Source organism: Podarcis gaigeae (genome assembly GCF_964106915.1).
Source record: "Podarcis gaigeae genome assembly, chromosome: 2".
Taxonomy (NCBI): Eukaryota; Metazoa; Chordata; class Lepidosauria; order Squamata; family Lacertidae; genus Podarcis; species Podarcis gaigeae.
The window spans coordinates 22,256,131-22,279,219 of record NC_139679.1 but is presented as its reverse complement, the minus strand read 5'-3'; the positions used below and the strand labels follow the sequence as shown (position 1 = coordinate 22,279,219).

General features: G+C 47.0%; 1 protein-coding gene across 18 annotated transcripts in view; it reads right to left on the bottom strand.

The window, feature by feature from the left end:
• Positions 1-3,929: 3,929 nt before the first annotated feature.
• Positions 3,930-23,089, bottom strand: part of ITGA7 (integrin subunit alpha 7) — a 100,393-nt gene continuing 81,233 nt past the window's right edge. For 13 of the 18 annotated variants that reach the window (XM_083727403.1, XM_083727404.1, XM_083727387.1 and 10 more), the window contains 16 exons: positions 22,810-22,905; positions 21,966-22,027; positions 21,544-21,713; positions 20,578-20,727; positions 20,163-20,275; positions 19,578-19,767; positions 18,613-18,696; positions 18,439-18,518; positions 16,719-16,796; positions 14,662-14,764; positions 13,548-13,724; positions 12,191-12,292; positions 11,615-11,728; positions 10,656-10,754; positions 8,994-9,119; positions 3,930-6,559 (listed from right to left, as the gene is read on the bottom strand). In XM_083727403.1, coding sequence (XP_083583529.1) covers positions 6,380-6,559; positions 8,994-9,119; positions 10,656-10,754; positions 11,615-11,728; positions 12,191-12,292; positions 13,548-13,724; positions 14,662-14,764; positions 16,719-16,796; positions 18,439-18,518; positions 18,613-18,696; positions 19,578-19,767; positions 20,163-20,275; positions 20,578-20,727; positions 21,544-21,713; positions 21,966-22,027; positions 22,810-22,905 — 1,924 coding nt within the window. In that variant the 3' untranslated portion in view covers positions 3,930-6,379. Of the gene's footprint in view, positions 6,560-8,188; positions 8,340-8,993; positions 9,120-10,655; positions 10,755-11,614; positions 11,729-12,190; positions 12,293-13,547; positions 13,725-14,661; positions 14,765-16,718; positions 16,797-18,438; positions 18,519-18,612; positions 18,697-19,577; positions 19,768-20,162; positions 20,276-20,577; positions 20,728-21,543; positions 21,714-21,965; positions 22,028-22,809; positions 22,906-23,089 lie in introns of all 18 variants that reach the window. The other 5 variants (XM_083727401.1, XM_083727389.1, XM_083727395.1 and 2 more) reach the window with 2 other exon arrangements.

The window sequence follows — 23,089 nt, the reverse complement described above, 5'->3', positions numbered from 1 at the left end:
TTGCTGTTAATCATGGCAACGGTCAGGCCCAGGTCACACATAACACTAAGCCAAAACATGGCTTAGTGCAAAAGCACAAGTGTGCAGCTTCCCAGGGAGAACATCGTGGCGGCTTTTTCGGCTTGTCCGGCCCTGCTAACCGGCTGCTCTGAGCTAAGCTATGATTTGGCTTAGCATGTTGTTTAAACCTCTGGGTGGAATCTAGACACATATAAAAACCATTCTGAATATGCTTTTTTTTAAAGCATTTTGAAAAATGCATAAGGCTCACTATCGTCATCTGGTATCATATTGCATATTGCACTTAAAACGTTTTATTTGTGGCTGTACAGTCATACCTTGGATCCCGAATGCCTTGCGAGTTGAGCGTTTTGGCTCCTGAACACCGCAAACCCGGATGTGAGTGTTCCGGTTTGCGAACGTTCTTTGAAACCCAACTTCCAAAGCTTCCTGCAGCCAATCGGAAGCTGTGCCTTGGTTTCCGAATGTTTTGGGAGTAGAACGGACTTCCGGAACGGATTCCGTTCGACTTCCGAGGTACCACTGTATAGCTGAGTTCATTCTGTAGGGTAGCCAGCCTCTAATAACTAACAAGCTTGAGTCTAATTAATACAATAAGGGGTTAATGCAGTAGAGTCAGCTGTCTTGCCAAGCTTAGCCTATGTCATTTCTGCTCACCTCTGCATGTGAATTTGGTGTATGAGCAACTCTGGACTGTGGGATATAAAGCTGTCAGTCAAATCCAACATTCCAAGAGAGGACTAACCGCCTTTATGTAGCAGGCAGTTTTGTCCGTTGGTCAGTTGCTGCAAGGAGTGTTAACTGGTAACTGCTCAGATGCAGTCTTCTCATGACTATTATCTAGTATATAGTTTATCTGTTATGTAACCTAAGCCTGCCTTCAGGAACAGCTCTACAAACCTGAATGAATCTGATAGTAAAGTAGTTTATGTTAACATGATTCAGATTCACGTGTGTTTTCTTTAACGGAGCAGAAAGGGATTATCAACCAGGAAGGTATAATTATTGATAGGACTCAAACGAGTTAGCGACCTGCTTGACGCTGCATAAACTCAAACGGGATCGTTTAAACTCTGCTAAATTATATAAAAGTTCCCACATAGACTGCTCCCTCCAGCTGCCTGGCTTTTACCAGCCTTTTTCAGACTAGAATGGAGTCTGAAACAAGTACTCTTCTATACCAATAGTTTTGGAAAGTCAGCTACATTTTAAAGCCTGTGCATATTTTCTGACTGCTGTATGGAAAAGCACATGACTGACCTTTGAAGAGTTTTGTAAGTAAACCATTTTATAATTTATCAAACATGCTAGGGAAGTGGGATACTTTGGAAATAACTACAGTGGTACCTTGGGTTACATACGCTTCAGGTTACATACGCTTCAGGTTACAGACTCCACTAACCCAGAAATAGTGCTTCAGGTTAAGAACTTTGCTTCAGGATGAGAACAGAAATCGTGCTCTGGCGGCGCGGCGGCAGCGGGATGCCCCATTAGCTAAAGTGGTGCTTCAGGTTAAGAACAGTTTCTGGTTAAGAACGGACCTCCGGAACAAATTAAGTACTTAACCTGAGGTACCACCGTATTAAAGGGGAGATTTTGGAACTCACTGTAAAGGGCACGCTTTGAAGGTTTTACAGCTTATATTTCCACACTTTTCTTGGCTCCATGTTTTGCCATGTTAGAACTCTGCTGGGGTTTTCTCACCAGAGTACTTGCCCCAGACTTGGGTCGTAGTTTCCAAGGATTTCCAACACATTCTTGGTTGGACCAGCTTATGGTTTGTCTGAAGAAGGAAACCTCTTGCATTTGCACTGAGTCATGATTTGATATAGCATTATGTCGCAACTGCACCTCACAATCTTTCACCAGGGCAGGTCACACAGTACTTTTGTTTGTGTATATATAAGGTATGTTAAGCATTAATTAAGAATGTAAAGTGAGAATATGTATATATGCAGTGTTATTTTTCTAGAAAAAAAGGTGCTGGAGCTCACCATGAACGTCTCTCTTGTTCTCTTAGAATGGCAATGGTGCCCACCTGAGAAGTCAGGAGCTGAGCGCTAGTGAGCTCAAGCTGAAAAATAGTCCTGAATATATGCGAGTGGCACTGTGGGTTAAACCACAGAGCCTAGGACTTGCCGATCAGAAGGTTGGTGGTTCGAATCCCCGCGATGGGGTGAGCTCCCGTTGCTTGGTCCCTGGCTCCTGCCAACCTAGCAGTTCAAAAGCACGTCAAAATGCAAGTAGATAAATAGGTACCGCTCCAGCGGGAAGGTAAACGGCGTTTCCGTGTGCTGCTCTGGTTCGCCAGAAGCGGCTTAGTCATGCTGGCCACATGACCCGGAAGCTGTACGCCGGCTCCCTCGGCCAATAAAGTGAGATGAGCGCCGCAACCCCAGAGTCGGCCACGAACCTAATGGTCAGGGGTCCCTTTACCTTTATAAGACTTTTTTAAACAAGATTTTTAAAAATTGCTGTAACTCACCCTGTCTCTCTAGGCAGGTGGGGCTGTACATTAAATATAAGCTTTGTTTACATCTTGTCCATATGTTGCTGCGAATTAGTCTTGATATTTGCTTTTTCATAGCTTCCTCTAGGCTTGCTGCCATTAAATCTTCCTCAATCCCCACCCACTCTTCCTGTTAAATGATTATTACAGTCTCCTTCTGCTCGAATAAAGTTTTCACAATATTCCAGAAAGTAGAGCCAGAGAATAAGCAGGTCATTTTTGCAATTAACAGCTATATAGGATTGTATTAACGACCTGGAACTTTATTTATTGTCATGTGCACTAAAGGGCCAGATCTGTCAATAACTCCAACCACCAGTTACACTTTCAGCAGCACATAGGTGAGCATGTTGCCTTTCTGAGGCAAATAAACAGAGAGGGAAATTGAGGTGCTTATAGGCGCACATTGCAATGGTTTGTTCATTTGTGAAATAGTTCACATTTTTACACAGGGGAAGCAAACTTGGTGCCCCCCGAATATGGAGGACTCCCAACTCCCATCAGCCTTAGCAAAAGCAAGATGATGGGAGCTGTAGTCCAAAAACCGCTGTAAGGTACCCTATTATAACAGATGTGGGTCCCTACAGAGGAAGTGCCAAAATCAGGGTAACTAAGGTTTTTGAATCGGTTCCTTCAAGTTCCTCAGTTGCTCCATCTGCCTAATTGATTGTCCCTCTTGCACACCCAGCCCCAAGTCATGTATGGACAGTAAATTTGCTCTCTCTGCCATATGATGTGCTGATGTTACCATGTGAACTAATTTTATTTATGGCTAAAATCCTCAGTGCAGTTGTTGTGGTTTCAATAGCGTCTTCTGTTGCACGTTTTGGAAACAAATAGTGTATCTGTTTGGGGTGGAGTAGGCTGTTATGCAGAGAGAGAGCAATGCTTGATTTCTGTTTGAATCCAAGGTTCCAGCTATGGGAGATCCAAGGCCTTCTTGGGAGTGTGAATGCTGTGAGCCCCTCCATCGTAGCTGTTGTGTTTTGGCATAAAATGCAGTTGTTTGAGAGCATGACAAGGAAAAATAAACAACCCAAGTGTGCCTACAGCCTTTCCTCGGTGTCCCTTGCAACTGAATGTCACCCTGAGGGATTTCTGTCCAGATATGTTATTAAGAAGTTTCATGCTTAATGTATTGTACTTCAGCAGGAGGCTGGTTTTCAATTCGCAGGTGCCTTCTGTGTTTTTCAAGCAGCGTTATCCAGATACCACGCAGGAGATTGTGTTTGGGAGTTTCCTTTCTTTTCTGCTTAGCCCAAGTAGGGGAGTTGTGTTCCTTTTATCAGCCAGGCATTTCCATTTTGCTGCCAACCTACTGAGAAATGCAACATAAACCCACTGCAGGCGAGACCCTGATCACAGCAGTCATTTAACAGCAAAGAGGTTTGCAGCACAATAAAGATTACCAGATTTATTGCGTGGCATAAACTGGAGTGTGGACTGGAGACCTTATGCTTCGGTGGATCTGTAGTCTTTTGAGATGCCATAGTCCTTTGCCGTATCTACTGCGCTAACTCTGGCCTCCTTTCCAAAAGCCATTTAACAGTGGGTTGAATGGGTTTGCTGCAAGGTCTTGCTTTTATGAGTTTCAGTAAAGAGGTGGAAAGCTCTTGCCCTGTTTTTTCCACACCTTATTCTACCCACTAGTGATTCTGGTCACATCCACACGCCCTACACTTAAAGCACTCTTTATACCACTTCAACAGTCGCGGAGAATCCTGGGAACGGTAGTTTTGTTATTTTACAATCAACGATCACAAAAAGGTAGATCTGAAAGCAATGGCCGCCTGCAAATTGTCACCATTTGCGTCTGACAAGAGATTGGAAGGGACAGTCCTTCCCACAAAATTCAGATTAGTATTAACATCCCCCCCCCCCGACCTTGGAAAAGGCACAGCTTGTTGGAAAGCATGGAGTTGAATGTAGGATTTAAGGACACCAGTAAAAAAGGGGTTATAGGCACCTGTTCTTCCTGAAGAGTGGTCAGAAGAGGTTCTAGAGCAGCGAACCCTTTTAGTAAGGATACTGGGAAGCCAGTGTCTCCTATACCCACCAACTTCTGATACTTTATGATTTAAAGAAATCCATTTTCTTCCTGCGTTAAACATCTACATCAACGGTGTGGTTCAACAGATCAGACCCTCCAAGTATCCCTATTTTCCAGGGACATCCCTGATTTAGAAACCACCCCAGTTTCTGATTTGATCCCGGAATGTCCCACTTTTCCTTAGGATGTCCCTGTTTTCACTGGAGAAATGTTGGAGGGTTATCCAACCCCCGAGCTATCAGAAGGCAATCCTGTATAGGGAAGTTTTTTTTTTTTAAAAGTTTCATTATGTTTTTATGTATGTTGGAAGCTGCCCCGAGTGCCTGGGGCAACCCAGTAAGAAGTGTGGGTGGGCTATAAATGGTAAAATCATCATTATGGAACGGGATGTCCCTATTTCATCGGAGAAATGTTGGAGGGTGTGGTAGAGAAAGGTAGGGGGCTTGACCCTGACTGACATTTTTATCATCCCAAATTTCAGTGACGTTTTCAATAAGGGCTGTGAAGTATTCTGCTTATCCTGCTCATCATCCTCACACTACCCTAGCGAGGCAGGTCACTGCATACCAATGTTACAAAGAAGGAACTGTTGGGAAAGAGGCAAGGGAGATGTCTAGGCCACCAAGGAAGGAGGTTGTGTGTGTGTGTGTGTGTGTGTGTGTGTGTAAGCACGCATGTGTGACAATCCAACTGAAGTTGCCACTGCCATATGGTGACCAAGGAAGAGAGCGAAGGGGCTGGGAGGTATCCTTCTGCATTCATTGTGTGGCACAATTTTTTAAAAATGTTTTTCCTGCAGGCCCTGCCCTTGCCACTTTGCCCCCTACCCAGGCTGTGGTTATTAGCATATGATTAAGACTGGCATTGATATCCTTCCAGAATGACAATAGCCTTCCTTGTTTTTGGAGAAAGCTGCAAACCATACCAGAGAGCCATCAACGTTATTGAAGAACTTCTGTTATTACACCAGCGATGGAGAACATGTGGTTCTCTAGATGTTGCTGGACTACAATTCCCCATCATCCCACACCATTTTGGCTGCACTGGTTGGGATTGATGGGAGCTTGAGTCTAACATCATATGGAAGGCTGCAGGTTATTCACTCCTGCACTAAAGCATGTTGTCTCAAACCCAACCTAGTTCTCAACTTCAGGCATCAAGGCTCTCCAATATTAGTTAGACAAAATAAATTACAAAAAGCTAGCATGAAGAAAGTGATCTTGCTCAAGAAGGGGGAATCTCTCGTCTTCTTCACCAGGGGTGGTTGGGGGTGGTTTTTTTTTGGCTTTGAACCCTTCTAACACACCCAAGGAATCCAGGTTCTTCTCTTTCCCAAAGAATCAGGTCTTGTAGCAAATGTATGCCCCATTTGCAGCGGGGTAGACAGTGATAGATGCTATTCCAACTCTCAGCAGCAAAATACAAAGTTCTGTTCCCAGCAGATAACGCTTTAGGAAACTAGAAATAGAGGGTTCCTCCTACTGCTGATTCAGTTTTCTGCATCGGCTGCTGCCCAGCTTCACAAGGAAAAGCAAAATACCAGAAAAAAATATCCTTAGCAACCTTTGGCCTTGCAGAATCTGTCACCATAACCTCCATGGTTAAGCACGTGTCCCCCTGAATCTCTGCTGAATCTTCCACAAGAAAGGGGCAGTCCAGTGTCCGCAGATCTTCCAGAGAGGAAAGCAGGCAAGGAACCCTACTATCAGCCAGGCTGGTGCCAACACAAAGGTTTATCCAGTAGCAGCTCTCTCTGCCAATCAGAAGCATGCCACAGGGAGGCCAGGGCAGGGATGTATCTAGGCCGAGACAGGAACGTGACCATCGCCCTCCGCATTCCAGTTAGTGACCCAGTCCTTCTTGGTAATGGTGCCCGTCTTCTCCTCCCGGAAAAGCTGGCGCTCCTGGTGAGGAATCTTGACTGCGTGATACTGCGGCACCTTGTCTTCATGGTAGCGGGCACGTTTGAAGAAGCCAAGCTGGGGAAGAAGAAGCCACAATATTCAATCTATGAAAGTAACAAACAGATTCCCTAATGGAACTGCTGGAAGGCAGGGAAGGATGCCCGCTGTTTTGCCACCAACCCATGGGCTGCATCCAGCAGCTGTAACCAGCGGTGATGATGTATGTTCCCATGTGTCCTCTCCAGACCCCGTTCTTCATCCCCTGTTCACCACACACCATGCATTGGGAAGACATAGTCTATTAGCATGCACTTTTGACACTCACAAACACTCGTGAGGATTCATTCATCAGGGCACTCTCACCCCCTTGCAGCCATCTACAGATTTCCCCTCCTGTGTGCATTTGCTAGCCGATTACTGAAAAGCGTCTTGCATTTTTGCACCACATCCAGGGGGAAGTTTACCATATTCTGGGCTTGTAGGGTGGAATCTGTGCCCCTCCAAATGTCATTGAACTACTACTCTTATCATTCCTGGCCCTCTGTCATGCTGGCTAGCATTGGTGGAAGAAAGTGTCCCATCAACATCTGGTGAGTCACAGGTTCCCCAACGCTACAGCACAAGAAATATTCTGGACAAAGGCAGATACTCCGTCAGTCCTATTAGGAAGCCAGGCGTTTTGGCAGGACACATCCTGTCAGCTGTGGTAGCTTGAAGGGATGGAGGAGATAAAACAAGACCAGATAGAAGGACCTGCATGTCTGGAAACTGGAGGTTCAGAAGTGCTGACTTAGGGTATCTGTTCCCATAAAGTAAAACCATCTGGGTGTGCCCCTGTTGTGACATAGTTTCTAATCCCTTGCACATTCACACACGGACCCAGTATCAGCTCCAAGATCTGAGAGGGAAGTGGGATCAGGGGCAGGATGTCCTCAGTGGGCCCGCCTCCTCCTTGTTTTCACTGCTGTCCATCCAGTTGCCCTCCTACTTTGGGCCCAGTGCATCCAGAGAGAGAGAGAGAGAGAGAGAGAGAGAGAGGGAGGGGAAGAGGAGAGGCAGCAGCTCCTTGTCCTTGCCTCTAGCTGCTGACTTACTTAGAACAAGCAGTGCTGCTAAGGAGAACATGCAGTAGAGCCGGGAGGCTTCAGGGATTTGCAGTGGGTTTGGGACCTCATTGGGTGCCCAGCAATGCCATCCAGGCACCAGCTATCTTAACTAGCCTGAGGATTTTGTAGACTGTCATCTGCACTTGTGAGCATATACCTGAGTAGCAGCTAAGTACTTCACACTCCTGCTTTTTTTGCATGCATGCACCCAACTCTCAAGGCATTTGCAGAATTATATTCTGCTACACACTCACACGCCGTCATTTCCAACAGCATTTAGGCTTTTGGTGCTAGTGCTTCCTGAAGTCCTTGACTATCCGTGGATTATTTCATGGCTATGTATTGTTAACAGTCAACATCCTTGCAACCCACCAAGAAATCCACATGCACAACATAATGGTAATCACTCTTGTATGTTACGATCTGCAAAATCCTCCACACACACACACTCCCCGGTGCACTGAGGGCATACTTGGAAGTCCACTGGCCTGCTGTTTGCTTGCACATGCACTAATATTTTTAGTGAGCTCACATTAAGAGCACTCCATCACTTGTTATTCCCATTCCCACATCTGTGCCCTCACTCCTACACACGTACAAGCAGGGGGTCAGTTAGGTGGCGAGGCCGGGCATTACCGCTAGGCCTCCATGGCCTGCCTATCGGCATCAGACGGCTGTATGGCCAGCCGAGCCCGGTAATAGTTCGTGGAGTATTTGGATTCCCGGCTTGTCCTCTTGAAGAAGCCGCACTGGGAGCGAGGAGAAGTATGAATGGCGTTATCAGCTTTGCATATGACCTGTCTCCAGGGATGGGGTCTAAAGGCCTGAGCAGCAGCAACAGGATTGCATCCTAAGACTCATCTGTGTTCATGGGTACCACTCAAGCGGACTCCATCTCCCATCATTCTCCACAGGGTAGAGGCTTTAGGTTCCCTGCCACCAGGCAGTTAACTTCAAAATGTAAATCCCATTTGATACAGTCCAATTGTTTTGAAAGAATGTAACCTCGGGGCTCTGCGGCTGTGGGGAATGGTCTCTAGGGGTTGGACATTTGTTGCAATGGGAATAATCGCCAAGGGTCTTTATCAAGGCAATTATTTGCAATAATGGACCTTTGTTGTCCAGATTCAAATTTTAGTGTGATGAAGTAAACTGGAACCACCTTGTAAACTCTGCTCCAGCATCACAGAATCGTAGAATTGTAGAGTTGGGAGAGACCCTGAGGATCATCTAAGTCCAACCCCCTGTGATGCAGGAATCTCAGCTAAAGCATCTATGACAGATGGCCATCCAACCTCTGCTTAAAAACCTCCAAGGAAGGAGAGTCCACAACCCCTGGAAGAGGGGCAAAGCCCCACAGAACCACCCTGGTCACCGCTGCCCCTTTCTCCAGGCCAGCTCACCTTCCATAGGATGGAGACGAGCAGCCCCAGCACTAGGATCCCAGCTAGTACCGCAATGAGGATGATCCACCAAGGCACGCCTCGTGCCACGGCTACGCTGGGATCCAAGTAGACCATCACTGGGATCTGGGGGGGAAAGCAAGGTTGCAGAAAGTGAGAGAGCAAACCAAAATGTGGTGAAGAATGGCAGCCTGAGCCACTTCTCAGCTCAGCTGTAAAACCACCTCCCTCTCCGAGGAACAGGCACCACTATCACTGGCACTGTCTGAAACAAAAGACTGTGATCAAACTAAGGGTGCTTACAGACTGGTAGTCTCTTTGGACAGTCTGCTACTGCTATTTGCATAAGGAGGAGGTTCAGTCTGCATGGCATCCCATGCCAATACTGTTAGCAACACTCTGGGCTATGTGCATAAAAGCCCATATCTGATTTAAAAGGCTTGTTTTCTTGGACAGTATCTTGCTCCTCATTTTCGTATCCTTCCCCCCTCCCTTTTTAAATGGGCACTGCATATTTTAGTGGGACAGGGAGAACTGGAACTGCCGCCGAGACCACATAACACTGGTCTTGAAAGATCTACACTGGCTCCCAGTACATTTCCAAGCACAATTCAAAGTGTTGGTGCTGACCTTCAAAGCCCTAAACGGCCTCAATCCAGTCTACCTGAAGGAGCATCTCCACCTCCATCGTTCTGCACGGACACTGAGGTCCAGCGCCGAGGGCCTTCTGGCGGTTCCCTCACTGTGAGAAGCCAAGTTACAGGGAACCTGGCAGAGGGCCTTCTCAGTAGTGGCACCCACCCTGTGGAATGCCCTCCCACCAGATGTCAAAGAGAAAAACAACTACTGTACCAGACTTTTACAAGACATCTGAAGGCAGCCCTGTTTAGTAAAGGTAAAGGTACCCCTGCCCGTATGGGCCAGTCTTCCCAGACTCTAGGGTTGTGCGCTCATCTCACTCTAGAGGCCGGGAGCCAGCACTGTCCGCAGACACTTCCGGGTCACGTGGCCAGCGTGACGAAGCTGCTCTGGCGAACCAGCACCAGAGCAGCACACGGAAATGTTGTTTACCTTCCCGCTATAAAGCGGTACCTATTTATCTACTTGCACTTAGAAGTGCTTTCGAACTGCTAGGTGGGCAGGAGCAGGGACCGAACGACGGGAGCTTAACCCACCGCGGGGATTCGAACCGCCAACCATGCGATCAGCAAGTCCTAGGCGCTGAGGTTTTACCCACAGCGCCACCCACGTCCCTTTTAATGTTTAATAGACTATTGCATTATTGTTTAATGTTTAATAGACTATTGTATTATTGTATTATAATATTCTGTTGGAAGCCGCCCAGAGTGGCTGGGGAAACCCAGCCAGATGGGCGGGGTATAAATAATAATATAAATAAATAAATCATCATCATATCATTTCAGTTAAGATTCCTCTTCTCTCTGACCCGGCAGCAGCAACGGGGGGGGGGGGGGGACAGTGAGAAAGGCATAACTGTAGAAATCATTTGTTCATTTATTAAATTTGTACGCTGCTCTTCGCCCAAAGATCACAGGGCAGTTCACAACCTAAAGATACAAATTGTCCTTGGCTGCAAAGTATTTCAGATTGTGCAAGGAAAATAACAAGGGGCAAATGAGCTAAGCTGTGAGGCTCCGGTACCTGCGCCGTGGCATCCTTCAGAACCAGGTTGCGGATGGTAGATTTCACGGTGATGCTGGCTCGAACAATCACTTCCACCGATGTTGTGTCATAGTACTCCTAAAGGCAAAAGGGAAGAGGGCTCAGAACAACCAAAAGTCATAGAATCATAGGACTGTAGAGTTGGAAGGGACCCTGAGTGCCAGCTAGCCCAACCGCCTGCACTGCAAGAATCTTTTGCCCAATGTGGAGCTCAAACCCATGGCCCTGAGATTAAGAGTCCCCTGCGCTACCAACAGAGTTATCCCAGGCAATGGACAAGCCTGCAGTTAGGATACTGAAAACCATTGCCATGAGTATTGCAAGGGTTCCATTGCGTCCGATGCATAACTTCATTTTAGGTTCTAAATGGCCCTTTTAAGTGGAACTCTCTCATCTAGGATTGCAAGCAATTACTGCTGTGAGCCAAGCCACACAATTCATGGAGGTACTCCCCAAAACATATTATTTGTAACCTGAAATTAGCTGGGCAGGAAGAAGTCCTTAATTTGCACAGTCTACCCCAGAGGTTTTTTAAGGGACGCGGGTGGCGCTGTGGGTTAAACCACAGAGCCTAGGACTTGCTGATCAGAAGGTCGGCGGTTTGAATCCCAGTGACGGGGTGAGCTCCCGTTGCTCGGTCCCTGCTCCTGCCCACCTAGCAGTTCGAAAGCACGTCAAAGTGCAAGTAGATAAATAGGTACCGCTCCGGCGGGAAGGTAAACGGTGTTTCTGTGCGCTGCTCTGGTTCACCAGAAGCAGCTTAGTCATGCTGGACATATGACCCGGAAGCTGTACGCCGGCTCCCTCGGCCAATAAAGCAAGATGAGCGCCGCAATGACTGGACCTAATGGTCAGGGGTCTCTTTACCTCTACCTTTACCACAGAGGTTTACACATATTGCTGTTCATCTAATATCCGGCAGGGGGAGCCCAACTAACCTCTAGGAAGGTGCTGTTCCAGAGACGGCCCCAGATGCTGAGCACAGCTGAACGGTCAAAGCTGTAGAGAGGACACTGGAAGAGCTGGCAATGAGCAGTCCCCACAGCACAGTCCTGAAGCATGAGGCAAAGAGTCATCAAGGATTTTAGTACCAGTCGGTTTGCCAGAAATTATATCCTACACATCAGAGATCCATCAAAACCCAGGTGTTTAAGAAGAAGAAGAGTTTGGATTTGATATCCCGCCTTTCACTCCCTTTAAGGAGTCTCAAAGCGGCTAACATTCTCCTTTCCCTTCCTCCCCCACAACAAACACTCTGTGAGGTGAGTGGGGCTGAGAGACTTCAGAGAAGTGTAACTAGCCCAAGGTCACCCAGCAGCTGCATGTGGAGGAGCGGAGACGTGAACCCGGTTCCCCAGATTACGTGACTACTGCTCTTAACCACTACACCACACTGGCTCTCTTTAAGGTTGTTGTTTAATGAAAAACAGGTTAAGAGACAGCAAAATTTGAGTGGAGGGCCGACAGATGTAATGCTTTCAACGTCTTTTATGAACGTGAAAAATATCACTCACCAACGTGACATTTTTTTGCTTTCCCCAATAAGTCAGTGGCCGGTTGGCGGGCACCTCAGGCGGCTCCGCCTCTCGCTTCTTCCTACCCTGGTGAAGAGGCTCCTGAAGAAAAGAGCAAGGGATTGGGGACACTTCAGAAACGTGTCGTTTTCTGATCACAAACCAAAAACTGGTCCTCATCGCTGCCTCAAGGAAGCAACCGATTTGAAGGCAACTGTCGAGGATCCATTAAACACACACACCAGACACAAGGCAGAAAAAAACCACCAGCAAACTGATACACACGTGAATTGATGAATTAGATCGTGGGTAGGCAAACTAAGGCCTGGGGGCCGGATTCGGCCCAATCAACTACTCAATCTGGCCGGCGGACGGTCCGGGAATCAGCATATTTTTACATGAGTAGAATGTGTCCTTTTATTTAAAATGCATCTCTGGGTTATTTGTGGGGCATAGGAATTCATTCATTCCCCCCCCCCCAAAAAAAATATAGTCCGGCCCCCCACAAGGTCTGAGGGACAGTGGACCGGCCCCCTGCTGAAAAAGTTTCCAGACCCCTGATAGATTAACGTTAGGTCTGTAATTTTGAATTAGGAAGAATGTGAAACAAAGCCAGCCCTGTATTTTTGCACGGCCAACTGCGCCCAGAAGATGGGGCTTTTGGACAGAGGTGATTAGAACCTGACTGTGTCTTGGCGTGGGAAACCGCATAAAACAAATCCTTGTGGACAGGGAATGATCTGTGATTTAACCAGTTAACAAATCTTCGTTGATTGGGAGAGGAAGCAATCTTAGCTCCTCGTCTCCCACCATGTTAGTTGCTGGAGGGAGTTAGGTTATGGCAGAGCTGTCTGTCCACTGGTCTCCTAAGAACAGGTGAGTGGCCAGTGGCGCATCTACTTTGCATCCACCTGCCGGTTGTGTATACGACGCAGAGAACAACAAAAACCAGGAACTGTGCACTTCGTATCAATGCAAAAACAACAAAAAAACACATCTCTTTCTACAGATAAATTTCCCACCCAGGAAGGCAGAAATAACTGCAAAAAAAGAATGGGCAATGTTTGAACATCTCTAGGAGAAATCATGAATACACAATATTAATTGTGCTTTCACTATTACAAACAGCAGGTATTTGTTAAGAACCTGGCAGGAGCGGGAGGACCTGACTACTATTTTTATGTTCATCATAAAAACGACAAATGAACCTTAAAAAAACAACAACCCCATGGCAACTAGTACCAGAATCAGACGTATCTGCCTGGAAGAGAGGAGAGGAGTGCTATCATCAACTGCTATCATCAACATTGCCTGCTTATCATGCAACCCCTGTTTGTCAAGTTCCCACGGCACCTACCAGAGCCAGATTGAGTGAGTTGGGTTTTGGGCTGCAGATCGCGCGATGCTGAGGCTGGGTCGATAGCTCCAGCTTCAGTGGGTAGAGGAGCCACTTTCCATTTGCAATTTCATGGGGCCACATGACGTTGAGGAAGGCTGAGCCCAGCGTATTCAGGGACTGGCCTTGGTTTGAGACCTGGTGTGTGGACAGAGAGGGACAAGCTGTGTTGGAGGAGAATGAAAGGGAAACTGGGTGCCGAAGGGAAGCAAACTCCTCCTCCAACCTTGCGCCACCCCCTGGGTTTTACTCCATATAAACAAGGTTACACTTGTGTGCTTTGCATTAAGCTGGACTCAGTACCCCCTCCAATAGTTATTAACACAAGTGAAATCCCCACCATCCATAAATATGCATTGAAAAGGCACATACATATTTCATGATTAATCTAAGTAACTTTGATTAAGATTATTCTTTGTATTTGTGGGGCAGGTGAGGGAGAAGAGCTCCCCCATTATATTCTCCATTGTCAGCACTATCAAAACCCCAGAAAGAGATTTTTGGAACAGACACTGGCACCGCCACATGAACAGAACCCTGAAGTGAAAATATGTTGGTTATTATCTGGCTGTGATCTGCTCGCCACATGCAAAACAGCCCTATTTTCTAAAGTCGCTAAAAAAGTACTCATGCCAGCTATATAAAAGACAATACTGGGCAGGCGATTCATTAATTTGACTTATTGTAAATGGATCTATATCTCTGGGTTTCTTTTAACAGGTTTTAATTGACTTGCTGGATCTGTAACTGAATTTGTAATGGCTTTTAGTCACACACAATAAATGTTCGCTTGATTGATTAAGATTATTGGAGCAGGATATCCCATTGATATATAGAGAAAGGAAGAAAGTAAATCGGCAGTTGCACAGGGAGGACACAGTAACCATAAACAAAAAACCCACAATCTCTTTATCTCAAACACCCTAGATCCCATTCCCTATTCAGAACAGACCCTCACCTCCAAACCTCCTGAGTTCTAGCAGTAACTGGCTACGATACTCTAGAAATACTCTGATTGAAGGGGTTGTGAACGACGGCTCAAGGCTTCGATCTGGAGGGGACAAGTGTCACTCACCGTCACTTGGAGGAGCACAGGACTGCCCACCTCGCTTTCCCTCTTCATGGCACTTTCGCCCCGTACCACCCCGCTGAAGAAGAGCTTATTTGGTTCGGCCACTCTGCAGAGAAAAAGAAGAGATTGTTTATTAATTAGATTATTTATTCTCTTCCAAGTAGCTGAAGGTGATGTACGTGGTTGTTGTCGTCGTCATCCCCATTCCATCCTCACAACAACTCTGCGAGGTAGGGTTAGGCTAAGAGACGGTGACTGGCCCAAGGTCGCCCAGTGAGCTTTGTGGCCAAGCGGGGATTCAAACCCTGCTCTCCAAGGTCCTAGTCCAACACTCTAACCATTACGCCACATGAGGGTACATGGGAAGCTGGAGAAACAGAAGCCCAGGCCACATCACAGGTGCTGGGAATTGCAGCTCTGTGACAGGTCTCCTCACATCTCTCAGCATCCTGAACAAACCTCAATTCCCAAGATTCTCTGAGGAAGCCATGAAGGTCAAAGAGGTATAAGAAAGCTTTAAATGTATGGGGTGGACGTGACCTCAATCTCTGCTAATCTGCTCTGTATGGATGCGCATTAAGTTTTGTGCACAAGCAGCGTAGCTTTTTCGATTTATTCTCTTTGGCCATGTGAACAGGGCCCCTGGTCAGGGCCAGATTTAGGTTTGATGAGGCCCTAAGCTACTGAAGGTAATGGGGCCCTTTATGTGTCCAGTTGTCCTTTATATGTCCAGCTGTCCTTTGTCAACAACAAATTGCCGCTGTTTTTTGTGTTGAATATATGCTACATGGTAATTTATGGACCTAATAGGTACGGTATGTAGGTTTTATTTTATTTGTTTTTCATCTTATATATTGGAAATGTACATCCAGTTTTTTCTCCCTTTAAATTTTCTGGGGGGCCGCAAGAGACCGGGGCCCTAAGCTATAGCTTGATTAGCTTATATGTAAATACGGCACTGCCCCTGGTACCAATGATTCAGGACACAACCAGTTTATTTTGGTGTGCAGTTCACCACCCATAAGTGGAGAAAATATCTATGTGAATGTCTATGATTGGCAGAGAAGATCAAGGCAGGCTGGGAGTGGGGACTGACTTGTGTATCAAGGCAACCCAATGTACTCTTATGAACAAAATACACATATTTAACACATTTGCATGCGATTCCTCTTACAATGCAACTTTTCCACCATTGGAGCATTTTGGAATGGGCTTCATGGAAGAATGACATGCGGGAATTGTTATATCAAAATTTAAAATACAAGGTAGATTTTTTAAGAATGATCCATGAGCAAATAGAGTGGTACCTTGGTTCTCAAAAACCTTGGTTCTTAAACACTTTGGTTCTCAAACTCCGAAAACCCAGAAGTGTTCCAGTTTTCGAACATTTTTTGGAAGCTGAACATCCAATGCAGCTGTTGGCTTTTGTTTCCGGGGCACCTGCACCAATCAGAAGCTGTGCCTTGATTTTTGAACATATCAGAAATCAAATGGACTTTCGGAACAGATTAAGTTTAGCACTTTTGTTTTTGCTATTTATTTTGCATTTTTGTTTTTGATGCTTTTTAGTTTAATTTGATTGATTGTGTGACTGCGGAAATGGATCAAATCCCCCCATCCAAACAATGACTATCATTAGTGCAGGTAAGAAAAAAATGTAATTTTAATTTTTATCATCTAAAATACGATCTTAATTATGTTATAGTACAGTACATTGTTTATTGCTTTCATTTTATGGATCAATGGTCTCGTTAGATAGTAAAATTCATGTTAAATTGCTGTTTTAGGGATTGTTTTTAAAAGTCTGGAATGGATTAATCCATTTTGCATTACTTTCTACGGGAAAACGCATCTTGGTTTTGGAACGGACTTCCAGAACAGATTAAGTTTGAGAACCATGGTACCACTGTATTAAATTCCAGGTGGCTTTTTATCATGCATGCTTCAAGAATGCTTCTGTTCTGGATGCATCTCTCAGCAGGTGCAAAAGGTTTTAACACTCTGACAATGAAGTCGTGTTAACTTGAACTGGGTGTGAACTACCCTCATGTGACCCTCACCCAGAAACAGAGAGAGGAAGTTCCATGATCACATGGGCACGTGCTTGAACTGGGGCCAACCCAGGCTGCTCCGAGATCCTGTGGGAGAGAAGAGAGTTGCAGGAGTTTAGCTTACAGGTCTCACCAGACATCCTGTTTTATTGCACATTCATGCTGATTAGCGCTCGTGATGCTATCATGGTGATCATATGCAAGCTCACAAACAATACTGTTTGTGCCTAAAAGATTTCAGGGTAGTCACAATGCTTCCTTTCAGTGCAGATGCTGCCGACATCCCGTACGTTTTTTTACAACACTTATGGTTTAAGTTTGTTGTACTAAAGCCCCTATGGACTGCAATGTGGTAGTAAAGGTAAGGTAAAGATAAAGGACCCCTGGACGGTTAAGTCCAGTCAAAGGTGACGGAAGATGCAGTTGCGGCACTCATCTTGCTTTGAGGCTGAGGGAGCCGGCGTTTGTCCACAGACAGCTTTCTGGGTCATGTGGACAGCAGGACTAAACCGCTTCTGGCACAACAGGGCACAGTGTTGGAAGCCAGAGCTTATGGAAACACCGTTTACCTTCCCGCTGCAGTGGTACCTATTTATCAACTTGCGCTGGCATGCTTTCAGACTGCTAGGTTGGCAGGAGTTGGGACAGAGCAACAGGAGATCACCCTGCTGCAGGGATTTGAACCGCCAACCTTCTGATCAGCAAGTCCAAGAGGCTCGGTGGTTTAGACCACAGCGCCACCTGTGTCCCTACTGGGGAAGTATGGCAGAACAACTAATAAAGCAGGCTAAACCAACCAGCAATTATTGTGTCAAGAACAGTGCTTTTCCCCCTAGAAAAATAAGTGCCGGTACTCACCATGTTTACAGTAAGTGCCACACTTTTTAACAACAACAAAAAGAGGTGCCAATACTGCGTACCCTCAAGTATCCCCTGAAAAACAGCACTGGTCAAGAATATTTTGCAGAATAAAGGTAAAGGTAAAGGTACCCCTGCCCGTTCGGGCCAGTCTTGCCAGACTCTAGGGTTGTGCGCTCATCTCACTCTATAGGCCGGGAGCCAGCGCTGTCCGCAGACACTTCCAGGTCACGTGGCCAGCGTGACAAGCTGCATCTGGCGAGCCAGCGCAGCACATGGAACGCCGTTTACCTTCCCGCCAGTAAGCGGTCCCTATTTATCTACTTGCACCCGAAGGTGCTTTCGAACTGCTAGGTTGGCAGGCGCTGGGACCGAACGACGGGAGCGCACCCCGCCGCGGGGATTCGAACCGCCGACCATGCAATTGGCAAGTCCTAGGCAGTGAGGTTTTACCCACAGCGCCACCCGCATTCCTATTTGCAGAATACAGCTGCAATAAACACCAGTTTGGATGGAAGTAGCCCAACGACAGGGACTGATACCCCCACATGCCAATCTCTGCTACCTGTACCCTCTCTTTTCCTTGATAAACTGCCTGACTCCTATTGCAGCCTCCCCTGACCCAATTTCTACAATCCCACGATGATAGCAAAAGATTAATCAAGGAGTTCCAAAAACATAAGCAAACCCAAGTTGCCTAGCAGTTTATATTTTTTGGAGGCTGACCTTGCAAGATCTGAGCTCAGGGCCATCAAATTTACCCGAATAAGCTTGTACAGGTCTTGCACTGCTTGCGGAGGAGCTCCTGCAATGTGTTTTTGCTTTGGATCTAGCAAGCTCAGCTCTGGGGAGGAAGGGACGCCCTACTCACGTGCTAAGTTGTAGCCCTACTTCCAGCTCGGTGGTCTCCAAGGTAATGCCTGAGGTTTCCAGAACAAGGTAGAACCGGACCTGAAGAGAGAAATGGAGTGGGTTTAAGGTGAAAATAAGAGCTGTGAAAGAAGCATGGAGGGGAGGGGAGTGGTGGTGCAGATCTGAACCTCACCTGTGTTCCACGTTTCATGGGGTTCCCAAGCTCACATTCCATATAAGAGGCACTCTGGTTAGACATACAGGTTGGGGCCTTCTCCTATGAAAGACAAGGTTTTTCTTTCACCATCAGAAGGTTTGCAGGGTTGTGTGTTTATCTATGCTAACAAGAAAACAAAACCTACCAACCCACACCCATCTAAATCCTGCACCAAGGACCCCAAACAATATGATGAGAATAAATGGCTGCATATTTTCAGCTCAAACAATTTCCACACCCCAAAGATCAGATTTCAAATAATTTAGAAAAATATGGCAAGGACTGAAGCAATGGAAAGATATGGAAATTGCCATTCATTGAGCTATATATAAATAATAGCTCAATAGCCTATACTCTAAGTTACCATCAAAAGTTGCCAAATGTGTTCCCTAGCTTTTCTTAAGAGCTTCAAGAACTGGTGCTTGAATTTGCTTCTTTCCCCTTTCCCCTCGCCATTCCCTTTGTATTGTGTATTTTAATTGTGTATTTGTAAGCCCGTGGGTGGGGACTGCCTTGTTTTTTTTAACCATTTGACTGTAAGCAGCTCTGGTAGCCTTTTCTGGCTTAAGAGCAGGGCGATTATGTTTTGCACAAATATTTAAAGCAACCTCCTTGGAAGTCAGCGGCTCAAACTCCAGTCAGCCTCCAACCACAGAGGTAGCTGCCTCCTTTGCGGAAGCAGCTGGTGGAGGCTGGTCCATTAGGGTAAATGAGGCAGTGCTCCACAAACCTGTCTTGATTCCCCCAAGGCTCTGCCTCTCATTGGTTCTGGCTCCACTTACTGTTGGCCTGCCCTACCAGTCCCAAAGGGCACCAGCCGCCGCTGGAAGCATCTATTCTGAGTGCCATCAGATCTGTGACAGCCAATCCTATAGATCAGCTCTTTCCTATGCTCCCCTCTGTGGACTATACAGTATATTACAGCCATTTCCAACGTGTACCATGGCATCGTAGAGGCGCAAAGCAGAATAGGACAAGGTAGGTGGCAGAGAGACAAGCAGCATGGCTTCGTGGGCATCGTCTCCATCCCGCTGTGGCTCAGCTGCATCCGAAGGAAAGTTGGTGACATGGATCTCAAGGGCTACGACTTTTTGGTCACTCATGGAAAAAACATCCAAGCCATCATCGCCTCTGGAGGAAAGGAAGAGAGGTTACCATGAAGGCCTTGGGTTTTGGGGGGGATGATTATGCCTAGGTGAACTGGTCCTGGTCTCAACCAGCTGCCTGTTAAGGTTGACCTCTGCAGCATCCCTTCACAAAAATCTAGGAGGGATGCCATTGTGTTCGAGTTGCACGGTAAGGCACAGCAACTTGCGTGTTTCTGCACTCACAACTACTGTGTGACACCAGAAACGGTTCTGCTAAAATTATTTGTTTTAATTTTTAGAAAAAAACACATTTTTGTACCACCTTTTAGCCCCAGCAAACCCCCACCCCTCCAGTGATTTACAAGAACAGAAAACACAGCAAAACCAAATAGTCATATCAATGATACCGCCAAGTGAGAATTCATACTCTGCTCTTACCTGGGCAGGGGATGGAATACAGCGTCATCAACACGAGAACAGAACCGGTAGTTGAGCTGCAGGTTGCTCTGACAGATCTTGTCCTCCCCACATCCCTGCTTGAGGAAATTCACCTGGGGGAACACAACACCCAAAGGTGGGGGGGGGCATGGCAGAGCTACAAGCGGGGGCAGCTCCAGAGGCACTCTTACAAAGACCCCCTATAGGAGACAAACACTGGCTTAAAAGCTGCAATAGTGCACAACCCAATGCACAGTGCAGATCTTTGAACAAGCCAAAATGCACAGGGGAGACAGAATAAATGGCAAGACATAAGGCTCTTCATCTGTTTCTCTCAATGAAACATGCCTTTGCTGCTCACGTGTTGAAGGGGATCCAGGCTTCAGCCTTGGATCCAGCTGTCACACATGCCTACCTCTGTCCTCTGAGTGCTGGGTGGCACAACATTCAGCACCGGCATTAGTGGGCCCAGCGTGGCGCCCTGGGCCTGGCGCTTGCTGCGGGCATGCTTGATGTTGTAGTTCATCATCACCACAATGGGATGCAGCTTGTCCCGGACTTGGTCCTGCAACGGAGGCCGTTGTTGTTTTTTATGGAGAGAGAAAATTCCCATGACTCCCTTTTCTCCCACAAAATGACAACAAATTCCAACCCCCTGCTGCTCAGATCCTGTCCAGGCCCTAAACAGATTACAGTCAAACGAACGTGGCCCTTGTCAGAAAAAAATGTTCCTGCCTCCTGACCCGCAGCATGAGATTGTATAAAGGTAAAAAGATAAAGGACCCCTGGATGGTTAAGCCCAGTCAAAGGCGACTGTGGGGTTGCGATGCTCCTCTCGCTTTCAGGCCAAGGGAGCCGGCGTTTGTCCACAGACAGCTTTCTAGGTCATGTGGCCAACATGACTAAACCGCTTCTGGTGCATAAACACCGTGATGGAAACCAGAGCACAAAAAGACGCCGTTTACCTTCCCGCCACAGTGGTAACTATTTATCTACTTGCACTGGCATGCTTTCAAACTGCAAGGTTGGCAGGAGTTGGGACAAAGGAACAGGAGCTCACCCCATCGCAGGGATTCAAACCGCCAACCTTCTGATCAGCAAGCCCAAGAGGCTCAGTGGTTTAGACCACAGCGCCACCCGTGTCCCATGGGCTTGTATACCACCCAGTGACCCAGAACAGGATTTCTAACTCAGGGATACTAGAAAGCTGGGGTGTGGAAGGGATAGTGTGGGTTGTAAGCCTAGTGCTTAAACAGGGCTGCCATACCGCTCCCTTCAACTCCCAAGTTCCTTTATTCCTCAATTACTTTTAAGTGGGTGAGCTCCCAAAGCTATTGCAGGTGGTTCTAACAGCCCAAGGATGCTCCAGTGAGGGACCCACCTTCAGCTGCAGTGTGGCCTTGGTACAAGAACGGACATGTTGCTGGGGCAGCTCCACTACCCCGGAGAACTGGTGCTCGGCGTCTGTGGGCTTCCGGTTGTGGAAGGTGACTCGGGAAGCCTGGCCTGATTTCCGGCGGTCGGTATCGGCGTCAAAAGTGTACTCAAGCACTGGGGGAAGGAGCGGAGGCTGTGAGTTGGGGCAAGGGAGAGGGCAAAAGAGGAAGAGACGGAAAGCTCCTTCTATTGGTGTCAGGATTCAGCATCTCCTGGGTTTCCTTATTATCTCAGTGCGGAGAGACAGATACTACTACAAAGTCCAGATGCAACAGGGGGGTGGGGAACACAGTGCACTGCCTTGTAACCTGGCTAAGCACCACAAAGGCAACAAGTAACTACTGGTGAGGCCCAGCCAATACTCACTGATGGACGGGCTGTAGCTTGGGGGGTTGGCGGTGTAGCTGAAGCAGGCTCTCACATCCATGCTAAGGAAGGAAGCAGAGAAGAGACTCTTATTAACAGTAGAGCTCTCCTGAGCTCAGCAGGCCTGAACATATCTTGGGTGTGGGGTAGCTCCGTTTTCTAGAGTTAAAGAGGACTAGTCCTGGATTAAGAGGGCTATGAACATTGAAGTGCGTCACTCTCCCTGGGCAACATTGAGTCTTCCCCCAAATCGTTAGATGTACCCCAAAGACCACACCTGCACTGTGGGATTCTGACAGGAGATACACTAACTGGACAAACAGCTCCAGAAAAATAAGGTGTCCAAACCATCAGATAGCTCTGCTCTGGTGACTGTAAAAATCCTACCCATAGAGCCATGCAGGTAATTGGCACAGTGTTAAGTCCACTGGATCAGATAATGGTCAATAGGTAAAGGACCTCTGGACGGTTAAGTCCATTCAAAGGCGACTATGGAGTTGCGGTGCTCATATCGTTTTCAGGCCAAGGGAGCCGGCATTTGTCCACAGACAGCTTTCAGGGTCATGTGGTCAGCATGATTAAACTGCTTCTGGTGCAATGGGACACCGTGATGGAAGCCGAAGTGCACAGGAATGCCGTTTACCTTCCCGCTGCAGTGGTACCTATTTATCCAGTTGCACTGGTGTGATTTCAAACTGGGGCATACCAAACATGCAAGAGGATAAGGCAACAGGTGTATAGGCGCATCCATGAAAGCACCATTTGGCATCACCTGCAAAAGGGAACAGGAAGAGCGGCAAAGAAGCAAGGAAAGAGACTGTGCATTAAGAAGACTAGTTCTCACCAGATGCCCACATGGTGGCGACAGTTCATGGCCTCCAGGTCAACATTCTGCGGGGAGATGGTGACATTTCTGGAGATGCGGATGACAGGTCGGGATCTAAAATGTAGATTGGACATTCATAAGTGATTGGGTCACTTGCAGACAAATTTGGGTGGGGTGTGTGTCATTGGACCCTGCTTGGTAATGCAGAGTTCTTAAGAAGGGTGTTGCTTGCTGTGTGTTCAAGGAAGCTCCAACAGAACATCCAAGTAAGGATGGGAAAGCTCCCAGATGTAAGCGA